This window comes from Colobus angolensis, unplaced genomic scaffold (assembly GCF_000951035.1).
Source record: "Colobus angolensis palliatus isolate OR3802 unplaced genomic scaffold, Cang.pa_1.0 Scaffold145, whole genome shotgun sequence".
Classification (NCBI taxonomy): domain Eukaryota; kingdom Metazoa; phylum Chordata; class Mammalia; order Primates; family Cercopithecidae; genus Colobus; species Colobus angolensis.
Genome location: NW_012114544.1, coordinates 1,769,603 through 1,784,373, shown reverse-complemented (window position 1 = coordinate 1,784,373; position 14,771 = coordinate 1,769,603). Strand labels below are relative to the sequence as shown.

At 38.1% G+C, this 14,771-nt stretch overlaps 1 protein-coding gene across 2 annotated transcripts in view; it reads right to left on the bottom strand.

Annotated features, from left to right (window-relative positions):
• SLC25A31 (solute carrier family 25 (mitochondrial carrier; adenine nucleotide translocator), member 31) overlaps positions 1–13,693 on the bottom strand; it is a 35,273-nt gene extending 21,580 nt beyond the window's left edge. For both annotated transcript variants that reach the window (XM_011935592.1, XM_011935593.1), the window contains exon 1: positions 13,302–13,693. In XM_011935592.1, the coding sequence (XP_011790982.1) occupies positions 13,302–13,533 (232 nt within the window). In that variant the 5' untranslated portion in view covers positions 13,534–13,693. The remainder of the gene's footprint in view (positions 1–13,301) is intronic.
• Positions 13,694–14,771: the final 1,078 nt, after the last annotated feature.

Below are 14,771 nucleotides of genomic sequence, written 5' to 3'. Positions count from 1 at the left end.
GTATTGCACCCCATTCCATTTTTAAAAGAATTTCAAATAAAGAGCTTTGAATACCTAAAAACTAACGGAAAGTGGTATCAGTTGAATACAGGGCTCTTTATTAGCAGAAAAACAGAGCTCAGTAGTATTTGTCAGAGGCTAATAACCCTTAGGTTCACTCCCAAATCCTGATGTACAACACCTATGGTGGTAAGGCTGTCACACAAATGAGTATGACAGAATAAATCCACTTACTGATTTGTACATATACTTATGAGAATGAGAACAGGATAAAAGAATCTAAAGTGCCCTTATCTTTATGATCTGGAACCATTTTTGAATGGGTGTTAAAACTTATCCAGAAAAGGGATCCACTTCAATTCTAGGCAGTTTCTAGAGAACTGAGGAAGAGACTGGAAGAAATCTTTGAGGCCTGTAATCTCCCTACCTGAATTCTCCACGGATTGACCAACCTTGGGGGAATATAATTCATTGTGTACCCCTTAAAATTCAGGACTATCCTTATGATATAGAGCTGCCCTAGAGCATGGCAGGCTAGCTCTTCAATAGCCTTGGTTGTTTTCACTAGATTACAAATCGTAAAATGCTTTGGCCTTGCTGTTCTGAACAGGATACCTCTAGCATCAGTTTGGAGAATACCCAGAATCAGTCTTTTAAAAATAAAGATTCAAAAGAAAATAATCTCAGTTAACTGGGCTAGTGCTCAGAATTGAACAAAGTTAGATTAGATACGTACATAGAGGGAAAGATATTTATTTGTTAAATAAGTAACATTAACCCTGTGGGAAAAAAATAAAGAATCTTGGTGAACCCAAGGCTAAATATAAAGTGACTGCACAAAGACAATTCAGAAGCATATTTAATGGCAAATAAATAATCTCAGTACTCACAGCTGACTCTATCTTTACTCGGGTATTCAACATGTGATGGTAACTACTACTACTTACTGAGCATTCACTATACGAACCAGTCGCTGGCAAAGAATTTACATGTGTATCATTTAATCACTTATGCTTATTATGTAGGTTCTCTAACAGCACCCATTTTAAGTATGTACAAAGTAAAACTTTAAAAAGTTTAAAAACTAGGCTAGGTACAGTAGCTCAGGCCTGTAATTCCAGCACTTTGGGAGGTCAAAATGGGAGGACTGCTTCAGTTCAAGAATTCAAGACCAGCCTGGGCAACACTGTGAGACCGCATCTCTACAAAAAATTAAAAAAAAAATTAGCCATGTGCAGTGGCACATGCCTGTAGTTCCAACTACTCAGGAGGCTGAAGTAGGAGGATTTCTTGAGCTGAGGATGTAGAGGCCGCAGTGAGCTATGATCACACAACCACATTCCAGCATGGGTGACAGAATGAGAACCTGTCTTTAAAACAAAAAACAAAAAACAAAAAAAAAGAAAAGAAAAAAGAAAAACTGTCTGAGGATTACTAGCCAGCCAAGACTTAAAATCAGGCTTTCTGTCTGACTCCAAAACTCTACTCTAGGCCTGGATTTCTGGAGAAACAAATCACAGAAAAGTTCTAAAATTATTATAACAGATGCTTTATTAAAAAAAGAAACTGCCCTAACAATTTTTAAACAGGAAGATAATTAAAAAGTTCACAAATACGTGGAAATTAAACAACATGCTCTTAACAACTAATGGGTCAAAGAAGAAATGAAGAGGAAAATTAAATCTTGGGATAAAATGGAAACACAACATACCAACACTTATAGATGCATCAAAAGCAGTTAAGAGAGAAGTTTATAGCAATAAATGCATGTGCATAAAGAAGAAAGATCTCAAATAACCTATTATTATTATACCACAAGGAGCTAGAAAAAGAACAACTAAGTCTAAAGTTAGAAGAAGGAGGGAAATAATAAAAATTAGTGTTACCAAAATGCCAAGGGTTTAGTCTAGGTCCTGCTGCTCATTGCACAGAAAGTCAATCACAGAGATGATGCGTATTACCAGGGAAGAAGGCTTTTTTGGGTGCTATGTCTGAGGAGAACAGATCAATCTCAAATCCATCTCTTTCACACACTAAAATTAGGAGTTTATATAGCAGAAAATAAATGCAACTATGTGTGGGAAAGCAAGAATTAGGGAGGAATAAGAAGAATGACTTGGTCAACAGGTAATCAATCAGGCAATCATGACAGGTGAGGGGTCAGTGTCTCAATGTCCAGATGTGGTGATCTGGTAAGTTTCAGTTCTTTGATACTATCTGGGAGGCCCAAAGGTTGGTTTCCTGAGAAAGGAACTCAGATACGACAAATACGAGTTTCTCAAGTTTTAAGACTGAAAAGGTCAATTTCTTGGTTTATTAATGATAAACAATAAACATCAGTTCCATGGGCCAACTGAGCTGGTTTCAATGGCAGAAATAAATGAAACAAAGACTATAAAAAGTAATAGAGAAATATCAATCAAATTAAGAGTTTATTTTTTTCAGATCCAGTGCTGGTTGGTATTTTATTAGAAGAAGACAAACCAAATTGACAAACCTCTAGCTAGACTTAAGAAAAAAAGAGAGGAGACTAATATAAGTGAAATTATAAGTGAAAGAAGAGACATTACCACTAATACTACAGTAATACAAAGGGTCATAAGAGATTACTATGAACAATTATATACCAAGAAATTAAATAATATAGATGAAACTGATAAATTTATAGAAACATAATCTACCAAGTCTGAATCATGAATAAACATTTGACAAACCAACAATGACTGAATCAGTAATCACAAACTTAACAATAAAGAAAAGCCCAGGATCTGATGATTTCACAGCTGAATTCTGCTAAATTCCTTTTACAAGGCCAACATTATCCCGGTACCAAAGCCAACCAAAATACTACAAGAAAAGAAAATTGCAGGCCAATATTCCAATGAACAAACATGCAGAAATCCTCAACAAAATACTACCAAATTGAATTCAATATAGTGATAAAAGGATCATTCACCACAATCAAGTGGGATTTATCCTTGGGATGCAAGGATGGCTCAACATGCACAAATTGGTAAATGTAATATACCACATTAACAGAATGAAGGACAAAAACCGTATGAGCATCTCAAAAAATGCTGAAGAAGCATCTGACAGAATTTATCTTTACCTAATAAAAACTTTCAACAAATTAGGTATAGAAGCAATGTACTGTAACATAGTAAAGGTCATATATGACAAGCTCACAGATAACATCATACTCAGTGGAGAAAAGCTGAAAACTTTCCTCTGAGATCAGAAATAAGACAAAGGGATCCACTTTTGCACTTTTATTCAATGTAGTACCTTAAGTTCTAGCCAGAGTGATTAGGCAAAAAAAAAGAAAAAAAGAAAAGTATCCAAATTAAAAAGAAGTTAAACTGTCTCTGTTTGCAGATGACATGATCTTACATACAGAAAACTCTAAATATGCCAACAAACTATTAGACTAACAATTAGTAAAGTTTCAGGGTATAAAATCAACACAGAAAAATCAATCACGTTTCTATATACTAACAATGAACTACCTGAAAAAGTAATAAAACAATATCATTCACAATAGCATAAACAAAACATTAGGAATAAATTTAACCAAAGAGGTGAAAGATCTGTACGCCAAAAAGTTTTAAAAAACTGATGAAACAAACTGAAGAGATCTCCGGGCATTTGGAGCACCCACTCACTTAGATGAGCAGCCTCAGCCACCTTACCCTTTCTGTGCAGAGATTGTGGTGCAGTGGGACCCTCTCTGCTCCACACACAGGCAGATCTCCAGGTATTCAAAGAACCTGCTCACCTGCATTGGCAGTCTGAGTCACCCCACCCTTCCTTTGCAGAGATCTGTGTGGAGGGGACTTTCTCAGCTTCACACTCAGGCAGGCAGAGCACCTACTTGCCATGATCAGCAGTCTGAGCTGCCCCATCTTTCCTGGGCAGACACTATGGTAAAGTGGGGCTGTCTCTGCTCCACAACCAGGCAGATTTCCAGGCATTCTGACCATCTGCTCACCTGAATCATCAGTCTGGCCCATCCTTTCTCCCAGTAAATAAGGGTTAAGTATACATGTAGCTGTGTTTGCCTCAGTTGACTTAGCTGTATATGCCATCTACTGACCTGTAGGTGGGATCCCATAGCCCATAGAAGCAGCAAAAATCCTACCTGCATTAAAATGACTACAAAAATTGGAAGCACTAGCGTCCCCAGATGAGAAGGAACAGGGCAAGAAATCGGGCACCACAAAAATTGTGAATGTAATAACAACACCAAAGGATCACACTAGCTGTCAAGCAATGGTTCTTAGCCAAAATGGAAACTCAGAAATGACTAAGAATTCAAAGCATGAATTGCAAGGAAGCTCAACAAGATCCAAAAGACGGTTGAAAAGAGACACAAACTTCTAAAGTAATCTGGGAAATGAAAGAAGAGATAAATATCTTCAAAAGAAATCAATCAGATCTTATGGAACTGAAAAGCTTAATTAAGAAATTTCAAAATACAATTAAAAATTATCAATTGACTGGACCAAGCAGAAGAAAGAAATGCAGAGCTTGAAGACTGGTCTTTTTAACTAACCCAGTTAGACAAAAATACAGAAAAAAAGAATTTTAATAAATGAACAAAGTCTTTGAGAAATATAAGATTATATAAAGCAGCCAAACCTGCAAGATACTGGCATTGCTGAGAGAGAAAAAGAAAAAGCAAACAATCCAAAAAACATACTTGATGAAATAATTCAAGAAAATTTCCCTAATCTTTGTCCAGATACAAGAAATCCAGAGAACACCTGTGAGATACTGGACAAAATGAACATCATCAAGGATATAGTCACCAGAATGTCCAAGGTCAACACTAAAGAAAAAATCTTAAGGAGAGCTAAAGGAAAAGGTCAGATCATGTACAAAGAGAAACTCGTCAAGCTAACAGTAGCCTTCTCAGCAGAAACATTATAAGCCAGGAGAGATTGGGGTTCTATTTTCAGCATTCTTAAAGAAAAATTCAAACCAAGAATATCATATCACACCAAACTAAATTTTATACATGAAGAATAGATAAAATCTTATCCAGGCAAGCAAGTGCTAAGAGAATTTGGTTACCACCAGACCAGTTGACAAGAGATCCTTAAGGGAGTTCTACACATGGAAATGAAAGAAAAATATCTGCTACCACGAAAACACTATTAAGAACATAGCTAAGAGACCCTAGAAAGCAACCACACAATATAAAATACAAAGAAACCAGCTAACAAATTCACAATATGATCAAAATCTCACACATCAAATATTAACCTTCACTGTAAACATCTAACCAGCCCATTTAAAAGGTACAGAGGGACAAACTGGATAAAAAACAAGATGCATCTGTCTGCTGTCTTCAAGAGACTAATCTCACATGTAATGACACCCACAGGCTCAAAGTAAAGGGTTGGAAAAGGATCATGCAAATAAAAAACAAAAAAGAGTAGGGATCATTATTCTTATATGAGATATAACAGAGTTTAAACCAGCAAAAATAAAAAGGACAAAGATGTGCATTACATAATGAAAAAGGTTCAATTCAACAAGAAGATTTAACTATCCTAAATATATACATACCCAACATTAGACCACTCAGATTTATAAAACAAGTACTTCTACTCTTACAAAAAGACTTAGCCAGTCACACAATAAGAGTGGGGGACTTCAACACCCCACCAACAGCATCAGACCATCAAGGCAGAAAATGAACAAAGAAATAAAATTCCACACTTGACCATTCGAACCTAACAGACATCTACAGAATACTCCACCCATCAACCAGAGAATTACATTCTTCTCTTCTACACATGGAACATACTCCAAGATTGAGCACATGCTAAGCCATAAAGCAAGTCTCCATAAATACACAAAATTGAAATTATACCAACCATACTCTCAGACCACAACAGAATAAAAATAGAAGTCAATATCAAGAAGATATCTCAAAACCACAAATTATATGGAAATTAAACAATTTCAGCCAGGCGTGGTGGCTCACACCTATAATCGTAGCACTTTGGGAGGCTGAGCCAGGTAGATTGCCTGAGCTTAATTTGAGACCAGCCTGGGCAACACACTGAAATCTATCTCTACTAAAATACAAAAAATAAGCTGGGTGTGGTGGTGCAACGTCTGTAGTCTCAGCTACTCAGGAGGCTGAGGAATGAGAATTGCTTAAATCCGGGGTGGGAATCACTTGACCCTGGGAGGCCAAGGCTGCACTAAGCTGTGATTGTGCCACCACACTCCAGCCTGGGGGACAGAGTGAGACCCTGTCCTAAAAAAAAAAAATTGAAATCAGCTGTTTAAAGGAAAAAACTAATAATCTAGTTCTTTTGAAGCCTATTTTACACATCGCTTTTTAACTATTAATGGCCACTTTGGAAATGGCTAATTCAGCTGACTGGTATGAGATATTATGGGTTTCAGGCTAGGAGTTATTAGTTATAATTCTGTAATTATGATTATATTGCTGAGTATATAAAAATGAGTATCATATATAATAGTAATACGAGCCAGGCATGGTGGCTCATGCCTGTAACTCCAATGACTTGGAAGGCTGAAGAGGGAGAACTGCTTGAGGCCAGAAGTTTGAGACCAGCCTGAGTAACACAGTGAGACTCTGTCTCTAAAAAAAACAAACCCCAAACAAACTTAGCTGCCATGGTGGCGTGGCCTGTGTTCCCTGCTAGTGAGGAGACTGAGGTGGGAGTTCTTGAACACCAAAACTCCAGGCTGCAGTTGAGTCATGATTGTGCCCTGCAGTCCAGCCTGGGCGATGAAGCAGGACCCTATCTAAAAAATAAAATAGTAGTAGAAAGGTTTGTAACTTTGACTAGTGTACTGAACATAAACAGAAGGTTTTAATGATAAAGACATCTGGAAACTAGCATGAGACCATGATGACAGTGTCAGATTTATGACTAAAGAAGTTTGCTAGAGTTGGCTGAAGAATGTGTTCCTTCGAGAAAAATTGTATTTGCATGAATAAAACCATTTACATCAAAAGAAATGTCAGTATCTCAATGAAAATTTACAAACAAATCCCTAGAAATGTAATAGGAAAACTGTTAAAGTAGTAGAGCAGGCAATTCTTAATGGGTTAGGCCAGAAAAAATATAAAATCTCACATACATAAAATAGTTTTACATGGATGTCACAGAATTCTTGAATTCCCTGAAGCTCCAGGTGTCAGGTTAAGAACTCATGTTTTAATCTCTTTTGCCATAGATCACACTAAAACATCATATTATTTCCTTCTTTGCCTCTGCTGTACCTTGCTGTTAGAAACTCTAATGTCCCTGCTAAGAGTACAATGCAGGAGGAGCCCCTAAGTAAAATTCTGAATGCATTTCTAACTATATTTGGGAGTCAGGTTTCAGCGTTTTAATTCAACTCTAGTTAGATATGCTATGTACTACATAGGTTCCAGTTCCCTTGGATAGACTACAAAATCTACTCTATGTGTAATGCAAGTTTATCCCAAATTATTTCATTCACAAATGAACATCTGGAATACATGTTTATAAATTCAGGAACACACACATACACATTAGTTACAATTACTTGAGCACTAACTATGGTATAGACACACACTGAATATTTTACATGCATTATCTTCTTTAATTCTCACAACTACCATATCAGATAGGTATAGTTATTATACCAGCATACCACCGAGGAAACTGGGGCTGAGAAAGGTTAAATAAAAACTGTTCAAAGTTACAAGGTATGGGAAAGGCTGAGACTTGGTTCTAGGTCCATTTAACTCCAGGTCTAGAGTTACTGCACTTCTAATGCCTCTATATAAAAATCCATTTTGGATAAAACAGTATTTTTTGGTTAGAATAAAACAAGGTTAAAGCAGAAGTGATACAGTGGCAGGAATGTTTTGACTCTCTAGTCATACAGAATAAATGGATGGTTTCCTAATACAGATCACAAAATTGGTACAGAAAAATATAGTGATGTTGACCTCTTTCTCTGTTAAAAGTAAAAATAAATAAATAAAAGTTTAAAAGTTTCTGACCTAATTCCTAAGAAAAAAATTTCTTCGATATTTAAAAGGATGAGAAAAACCTGCTCTGAACCTAATTTTGAACAAATAAATAAGAATTGAAATAAAAGGGACAGGAAAAAGTTACTGGGACATTTATTGGCTGGCCTTGCCAAGAACAAGAATGTTAGGCATGTTTGGATACATAGTCTAAACTGACTTTTTTTTTTTTGCAGAGAAGGTTCAACATGTTTTGATGATATGCCTATCAATTAAAAAAAAGTCATGACTTCCAAATAGTATACATTAATAAATTATATACCTTTGCAACTATACTACCATATTATGTACGTCTGTCAAACATACCCAAAATATAAATTAAAGAATGAGATAAAGATTTTTCATTTAAAAACTTTTATTTAGTACCTCCTCCACAGCAGACATTTTGTGCCTGCTGGAGATAGCACTAGGAACGATGTTCCTGATCTTATGGAGCTTACATCTTAAGAGGGAGGGACCAGGGAGATAGGTAGCAAATAACTATGTCTGTAAGCAATAAAAAACTGTAAAGAAAAAAACAATATATGAAGATTGGAAATAATAAAAGGCTATTTCGATAGCGTTGTTAGGGAAACTTGAATGTTAGAGGATACTAGAGCAAAGTTAAACATTTATTTAAAAGACGAAAAACAATATTTTCAAATATCTTGCTAATTATGATGTTTTCACACCATCACTTGCTATTATCTCAAGGCATTTTTAGGGTGAGGTTCATTTTTAAGAACAGTATATAGGAATCTATATTTCAAATAGTCTTCTTGTCTCAGGTCCAATTAGACTGTCATTGTTTCTACACTGAATGTAATCTGAATGATGAAATAATATGCCATTTCTTGGAGTAAATGGCATCAGCTATGTCTTTTTCTTGTGGTTCATCATTTGATATTGGTGTTATCCTTGATTTGGTTTTCATGGCAGAATCTTTTTCAAAGTTTTGTCCATGTTTTGAGGATTTAGTTAAAACCTGATAATAGAATCTATAAATCCACTTAATTGGGCAAACATAACCAATAATATATTATTGAGGAAGGGTGCTTGTCATTCCCTCTACCCTGTATAACTCCCACTCGTTTTTTCAGGATCCCTTAATGTCCTGTGATATGTAACTGACATTAGGCCCAAGCATAGGTGACAATGCCAATTTATATATTAAATATCAGTAAAATTTATTTTGTATTTTACTTAAAGTACATATAAGTAAAATACCTAATATTTTCTTCCCATACTCCAAAATAGCATCTTCAAGATGGACCATAGGATATTAAAAAAACTCACTGTTCTAAGTCTTCAGAAAAATGGGCTTGGGAAATGCTTAGATGAAAGGTGATAAACTCATGACATGGAACTCCTAAAAGAGAAGAGTTCTGATAGACTTGTAACAATGAGACTGTACGGATCTTTTTTTTTTTTTCTTCTGAGACAGTCTTGCTCTGTCACCCAGGCTGGAGTGTAGTGGCACAATCTTGGCTCACTGAAGCCTGTGCCTCCCAGGTTCAAGTGATTCTTGTGCTTCAGCTTCCCAGGTCGCTGGGACTACAAGTATGTGCCACCATGCCCAGCTAATTTTTGTATTTTTAGTAGAGAGGGGGTTTCACCATCTCGGCCAGGCTGGTCTTGAACTCCTGGCCTCAAGTGATCTGCCCACCTCTGCCTCCCAAAGTGCTGGGGTTACAGGCATGAGCCACCACACCCAGAAGATCAGTTCTTTAAAAGGCTACATTTACAATATACTAATAAGACAGTTCCTTTGATTAAACACATATTTACATACGCATATTTTGCTCAGTGAAAAACCAAAATGTTAACTATGGTGACTTTAGCAGTGATTTTTTTTTTTGTTTGCTTCTTTATATTTGCTAATTTTCTACAATAATTATGCATTATTTGCATAATAAAGGTTTAAACAGCATTAAATAGAAGTACACATACAAAGTTGGAAGGTGATAGAACCAACTAAAGAATATAACAAATCTTTAAGAATAACATAAGGATAAATCCAGAAGCTTTCATAAGCCAAGAAAAGCTTATAAAAGTGTCAAAAAACACTCAAAGCGATATTTAAAGCTATATTCAAGGCAAGAATACAGAGATCTATCCTTGTAATGGAAAGAAAGCAGAGATAAGGTAAGAAACTAGAGAGCATCTAGTTGTGAATTCTGAGTTCATGTCTCTTTCTCCAGCTCATTTCACATTGCCTAAAGAAAGGAAAAGTTGTGAATAAAATTAGAGAACACATAAAAACAATCTTCAGAACACTTGAGATGGGCATGTGCCTTGACTTTCAAAGAAGAAAGAGAAGGCAAATTGCAAGAAATTTATGTTTTAAAATAAGTAAGTTGGTAGGTCATGACCATAACAAAATATAATGTCAAGCTTGCCTCTACTTTTAAAGAATCATTTGTAATTAACTGCATATTGACATTTTGAAATACATCAAATAAGCATGTGTACAAGTACACATACAATCATCATAGATTCAATAGCTACAAATACAGACGATACAGGTTGAGCATCACTAATCCAAAAATCCAAAATTCTCCAAAATCTGAAACTTTTTGAGCACTGACATGATGGGCACAGGAAATGCTTATTCGAGCATTTTGTATTTTAAATTAGGGATGCTCATCTGGTAAATATAATGTGAATATTCTAAAATCTGAAAAAATAAAAAAATCCAAAACTTTTGGTCCCAAGCTTTTCAGATACTCAACCTTTATAAATGACCAAATACTATAAGCAGAGTTGCTGACATGAGTTTTTTTGCAACCATGAACAACTCTTAGTAAACTTCTGAAGAGAAGAAAGTACAATCTTTCCTCTACTTCCTTATATGGTAGCTGCATTACTGGAATCAGTGTATACTAAAACCATGCCCCAGACAATGTGTGTTTATAAGTAAATCAGAGTTAAGTTCTTTCTAGGCTTAGAGAATCATAAACACGTTTCACTGCTACACGAATATGCATGGGGAGATCTAAAGGTCATTCAGGTTGCAGAATCTTCACTGTGTATGACTGGCTGGGATATAGCAGCAGGACGTTTAACATCCCTGGCCCTTGCCTTTCATATCATTGTAACGTAGGATTACACCCCTCTATCTCTGTGCTAAATAAAAAAAATTGCCCCACAAGTTTCCAAAATTGCCTCTAGATGGCAATAGTATCTTTGTTGTAAATTACTGATCTCTTAGCATAGGATATACCATGGTACCTTCATAAAGCTTTATATATAACAGAAAACATCTTCAAGTTCTACTTATGATGCTCTCATCTTGGAAGGTAAAGAAAGCAGGGACCAGGATACATTTGAGAATGACATGAACTTACAAGAGCCATACTGAATATATTTAGGTTTAAATATTGTGAAAAACATTTAAAATATAAAATAAATTAGCACTAGTCAGCCCTATCTGATCAGAATACTTCATTTTACCTGACAAAATATTTAAAGCAGAAAAGCCAGTAACAGGCCCCTACTTCTTGTCAGAAGTCTTAGAATATAAATAAAGAAGAGACAGGTTCCTTGCTTTTCCTGAAAAAAATCTCGGGGGAAATGAGAAGCTTGCTTTAATTAAATGAAAGAGTGGAGAGAGGCAAACTATGAAAGATCCGAGCTTAGCTCCCAGATGATGCATTAAGTTTCTACCCCTTACCCCATATACTCCACGCCACAGGTCTGGAAGAGTTGTAACCACATCCCTAGCATTCCTAGGGACAAGGTGCTTTTTTGAATGGGATAGTATCTGGCCCTAGAACAGGACTAAAAGAAAGGTCTGCACTGGAGTTGAAGCCACTTCATTTCTTGTTGAGAATACACAACAAATAGGTCTATTTCTTTTTAAAAGAGCATACAGATTTTTCTATTGAATCCAACTATATGGGTGGATTATAAAAAATATCTGATAAACTTATCCCTTTAGCTAACCTGGGAGCCATTTTGCAGCGATGGTTTACAAGCACTTTTGTTATTTATTCCTTTAAATCATTCCAATATTAATAGAAAAAATCCATGATGAACAAAAATGAAATTTTAAATAAGGACAGCACTTGATGCAAAAAGAAAAGCTGGTAATACTGAGCCCATCTTTGTTTTAAATTTGTACATATTGTGTTGGTTATGAATTTTTTTCCATGACTTGATTTTTTAAAAGATTGTATTAAAATAGTTCAAACTTGTTTTTTTTTTTTTCTTCTGTTTTTAGGAGTGGAGGTTTAATAGACAAAATAAAGAGAAAAGAGAACAGCTCTCTCTCTAGTGAAAGAGAGGGGCTTCGGAAAGGGAAGGACCCTAAAGTTTTGCTTTTTTGAGACAGGGTCTCACTCCTTCATCCTGTCTGGAGTGCGGTGGCGCGATCTGGGTTCCCTGAAACCCCCGCATCAGTGTGCCCCAAGTAGTTGGGACTACAGGTGCGCGCCACCACGCCCGGCTAATTTTTGTATATTTAGTAGAGACGGGGTTTCGCCATGTTAGCCAGGCTCATCTAGAACTCTTGAGTTCGAGCTCAAGTGATTTGCCCGCCTCCGCCTTCCAAAGTGCTAGGATTTATAGGCGTGAGCCACCGCGCCCGGCCTTAAAATACTTTTTATCTTGATGACTGACGGTTTGTGTGTGTATGTGTTGTGTGTCTGTGTGTGTGTGTGTGTTTTAGCACCCCCTTGAATTTTGGGCAGAACGAAGTGCCTCCTTGGTCTTCAGTAGTTCAAGAATAAGCAGAACCTCTTTTCACTAATAGGTTTCAGAGTACTGGGAGGCCCCAGTGCTTCCATATTTGTACTTCTCTTAGACGTACTATTTCAACAAATACACATACAGTTTTTGAGACAAGGTCTCGCACTGTCGCCCATGCTGGAGCATAGTGGGGTGATTATATTAACAAATATTTAAGCAACTTAAAACACTAGTTATAGCAGAGTGCCTAACGGCATGTCCCTCAATCCTGGGAGGTCAACCACTTTCCTTCTGGACCTGGTACAGGTGTACCAAGGTGTAAATCGCGCTGCAGCAGATTAGATAAAGAGAAGGCAGTGGTCTTCCCTGTACCAGGACTTGGTCAGGACCAAGGCAGCCCTGGGAAAGCAGAGCCTGTTAGGTTCAGAAACTAAATTCTGGAAGGGTAAGAAGCAAATTCATTACCTACAGCTGTAGCCATGGTTGTGGGGCCCACAATCGTGCCCCTCCCAGCCACCCCTCTTCTCTGGGAAGCTGACGGCGGCGCCAGGAGAGGCTGACGGGGCGGCCTGCCTTTACGTACCCTGCTCGCGAGGAATCCGCACCAGGCAGTCCACCATGCCTTTGTACCGCGCCTCCGGGCTGATCTGCTTCGATGACGCCTGCACTTGCAGCAGCAGCTTCACCCGCTCGATGGGCGCCACCGCTGTCTTGGACACAGCTGCCGCGACTCCGCCGGCCAGAAGGTCCTTCCCGAAAGACGAGGCGTCCAACAGCCGCTTTTCTGCCTTCTTCTTCGCCGGCTCACGATGCATGATGGAGAAGGATATAAAAACCGGCAGCAGTGGCTACAAATGAGTGTGGGAGTGACGATGAAGGGAAGCTGAAAACCGCTGTAGCATCGTCCTGTCGAGGAAGTGGCTCTTGGGACGCTGGGATAGCTGTGCGCTGGCGTGGGGCGTTCGGAAAAGCTGCGCAGGCGCTCCAACGGCCTCCAGCCACTAGGCGCCAGACACGTGGCGCCTGACACGTGACGCCTGACACGCGGCTTCTGGGTGCGCAGTGACGCCTGCGCACTTCTACTAGTGGAGCCTGGGCTTTCTGATGAGGGAGGGAGGGGTCCCGAGGTGGTGAGCACCGAGCAGGAAAGGTGAGTGGAGGGACCCACCAGAGCCAGTTCTGTATGAAGAAATTTAGTAGCTGAGACTAGGCCAGAGCAGTCAACCAGCGGTGTGACATTAACAGAATTTAGTTTTTTATTTTTATTTTTTGTTTATTTTTTTTGGAGACGGTCTCTGCTCTGTCACCCAGGCTGGAGTGCAGTGGCGCCATCTCGGCTCACTGCAACCTCGGCCTCCCAGGTTCACACCATTCTCCTGGCTCAGCCTCCAGAGTAGCTGGGACTACAGGCACCCGCCACCACACCGGGCTAATTATTTTGTATTTTTAGTAGAGACGGGGTTTCACCGTGTTAGCCAGGCTGGTCTCAATCTCCTGACTTTGTGAGCCACCCACCTTGGCCTCCCAAAGTGCTGGGATTACAGGCGTGAGCCACCGGCCAGAATTTAGTTTTAGTTCCCAATATTATCCCCTTCACTTTCTTAATCGCTTTAATCCGTTATGTTCTCTTTGACCAGAGATGATTCCTTTGACCTTTCTTGGCATCTTAAAAAAGACAGTCTTATTTGTAGTGTGATTCAAGTAATGTTCCCCTTAAATTTCTCCCTATGTGCCTGTTAATCCTTCAAATTCCCTTGGAAATTGCTTTAATCCGTTCCTTTAATTAAGCAGGGATCCTTTGCCTAGTCACTTTCTGTGTCGTTTTGCTGATTATGCCCCCATAGCATAATACATGTTCTCTCTTTTTCATATTGTATTTAAATTGATAATATCCAGAGCAGTGGTTCTCAATCCAGACTGCACATTCAAAGGGATGAGTGGTGTTTTGTTTTGTTTTTCAAATTGATGCTTGGGATTAGGCCCTGCCCAATTAAATCAGGACGTCTAGAAGTGAGAGGCCTGGCATCAGTATTTAAATTCTCCAGGTAATTCT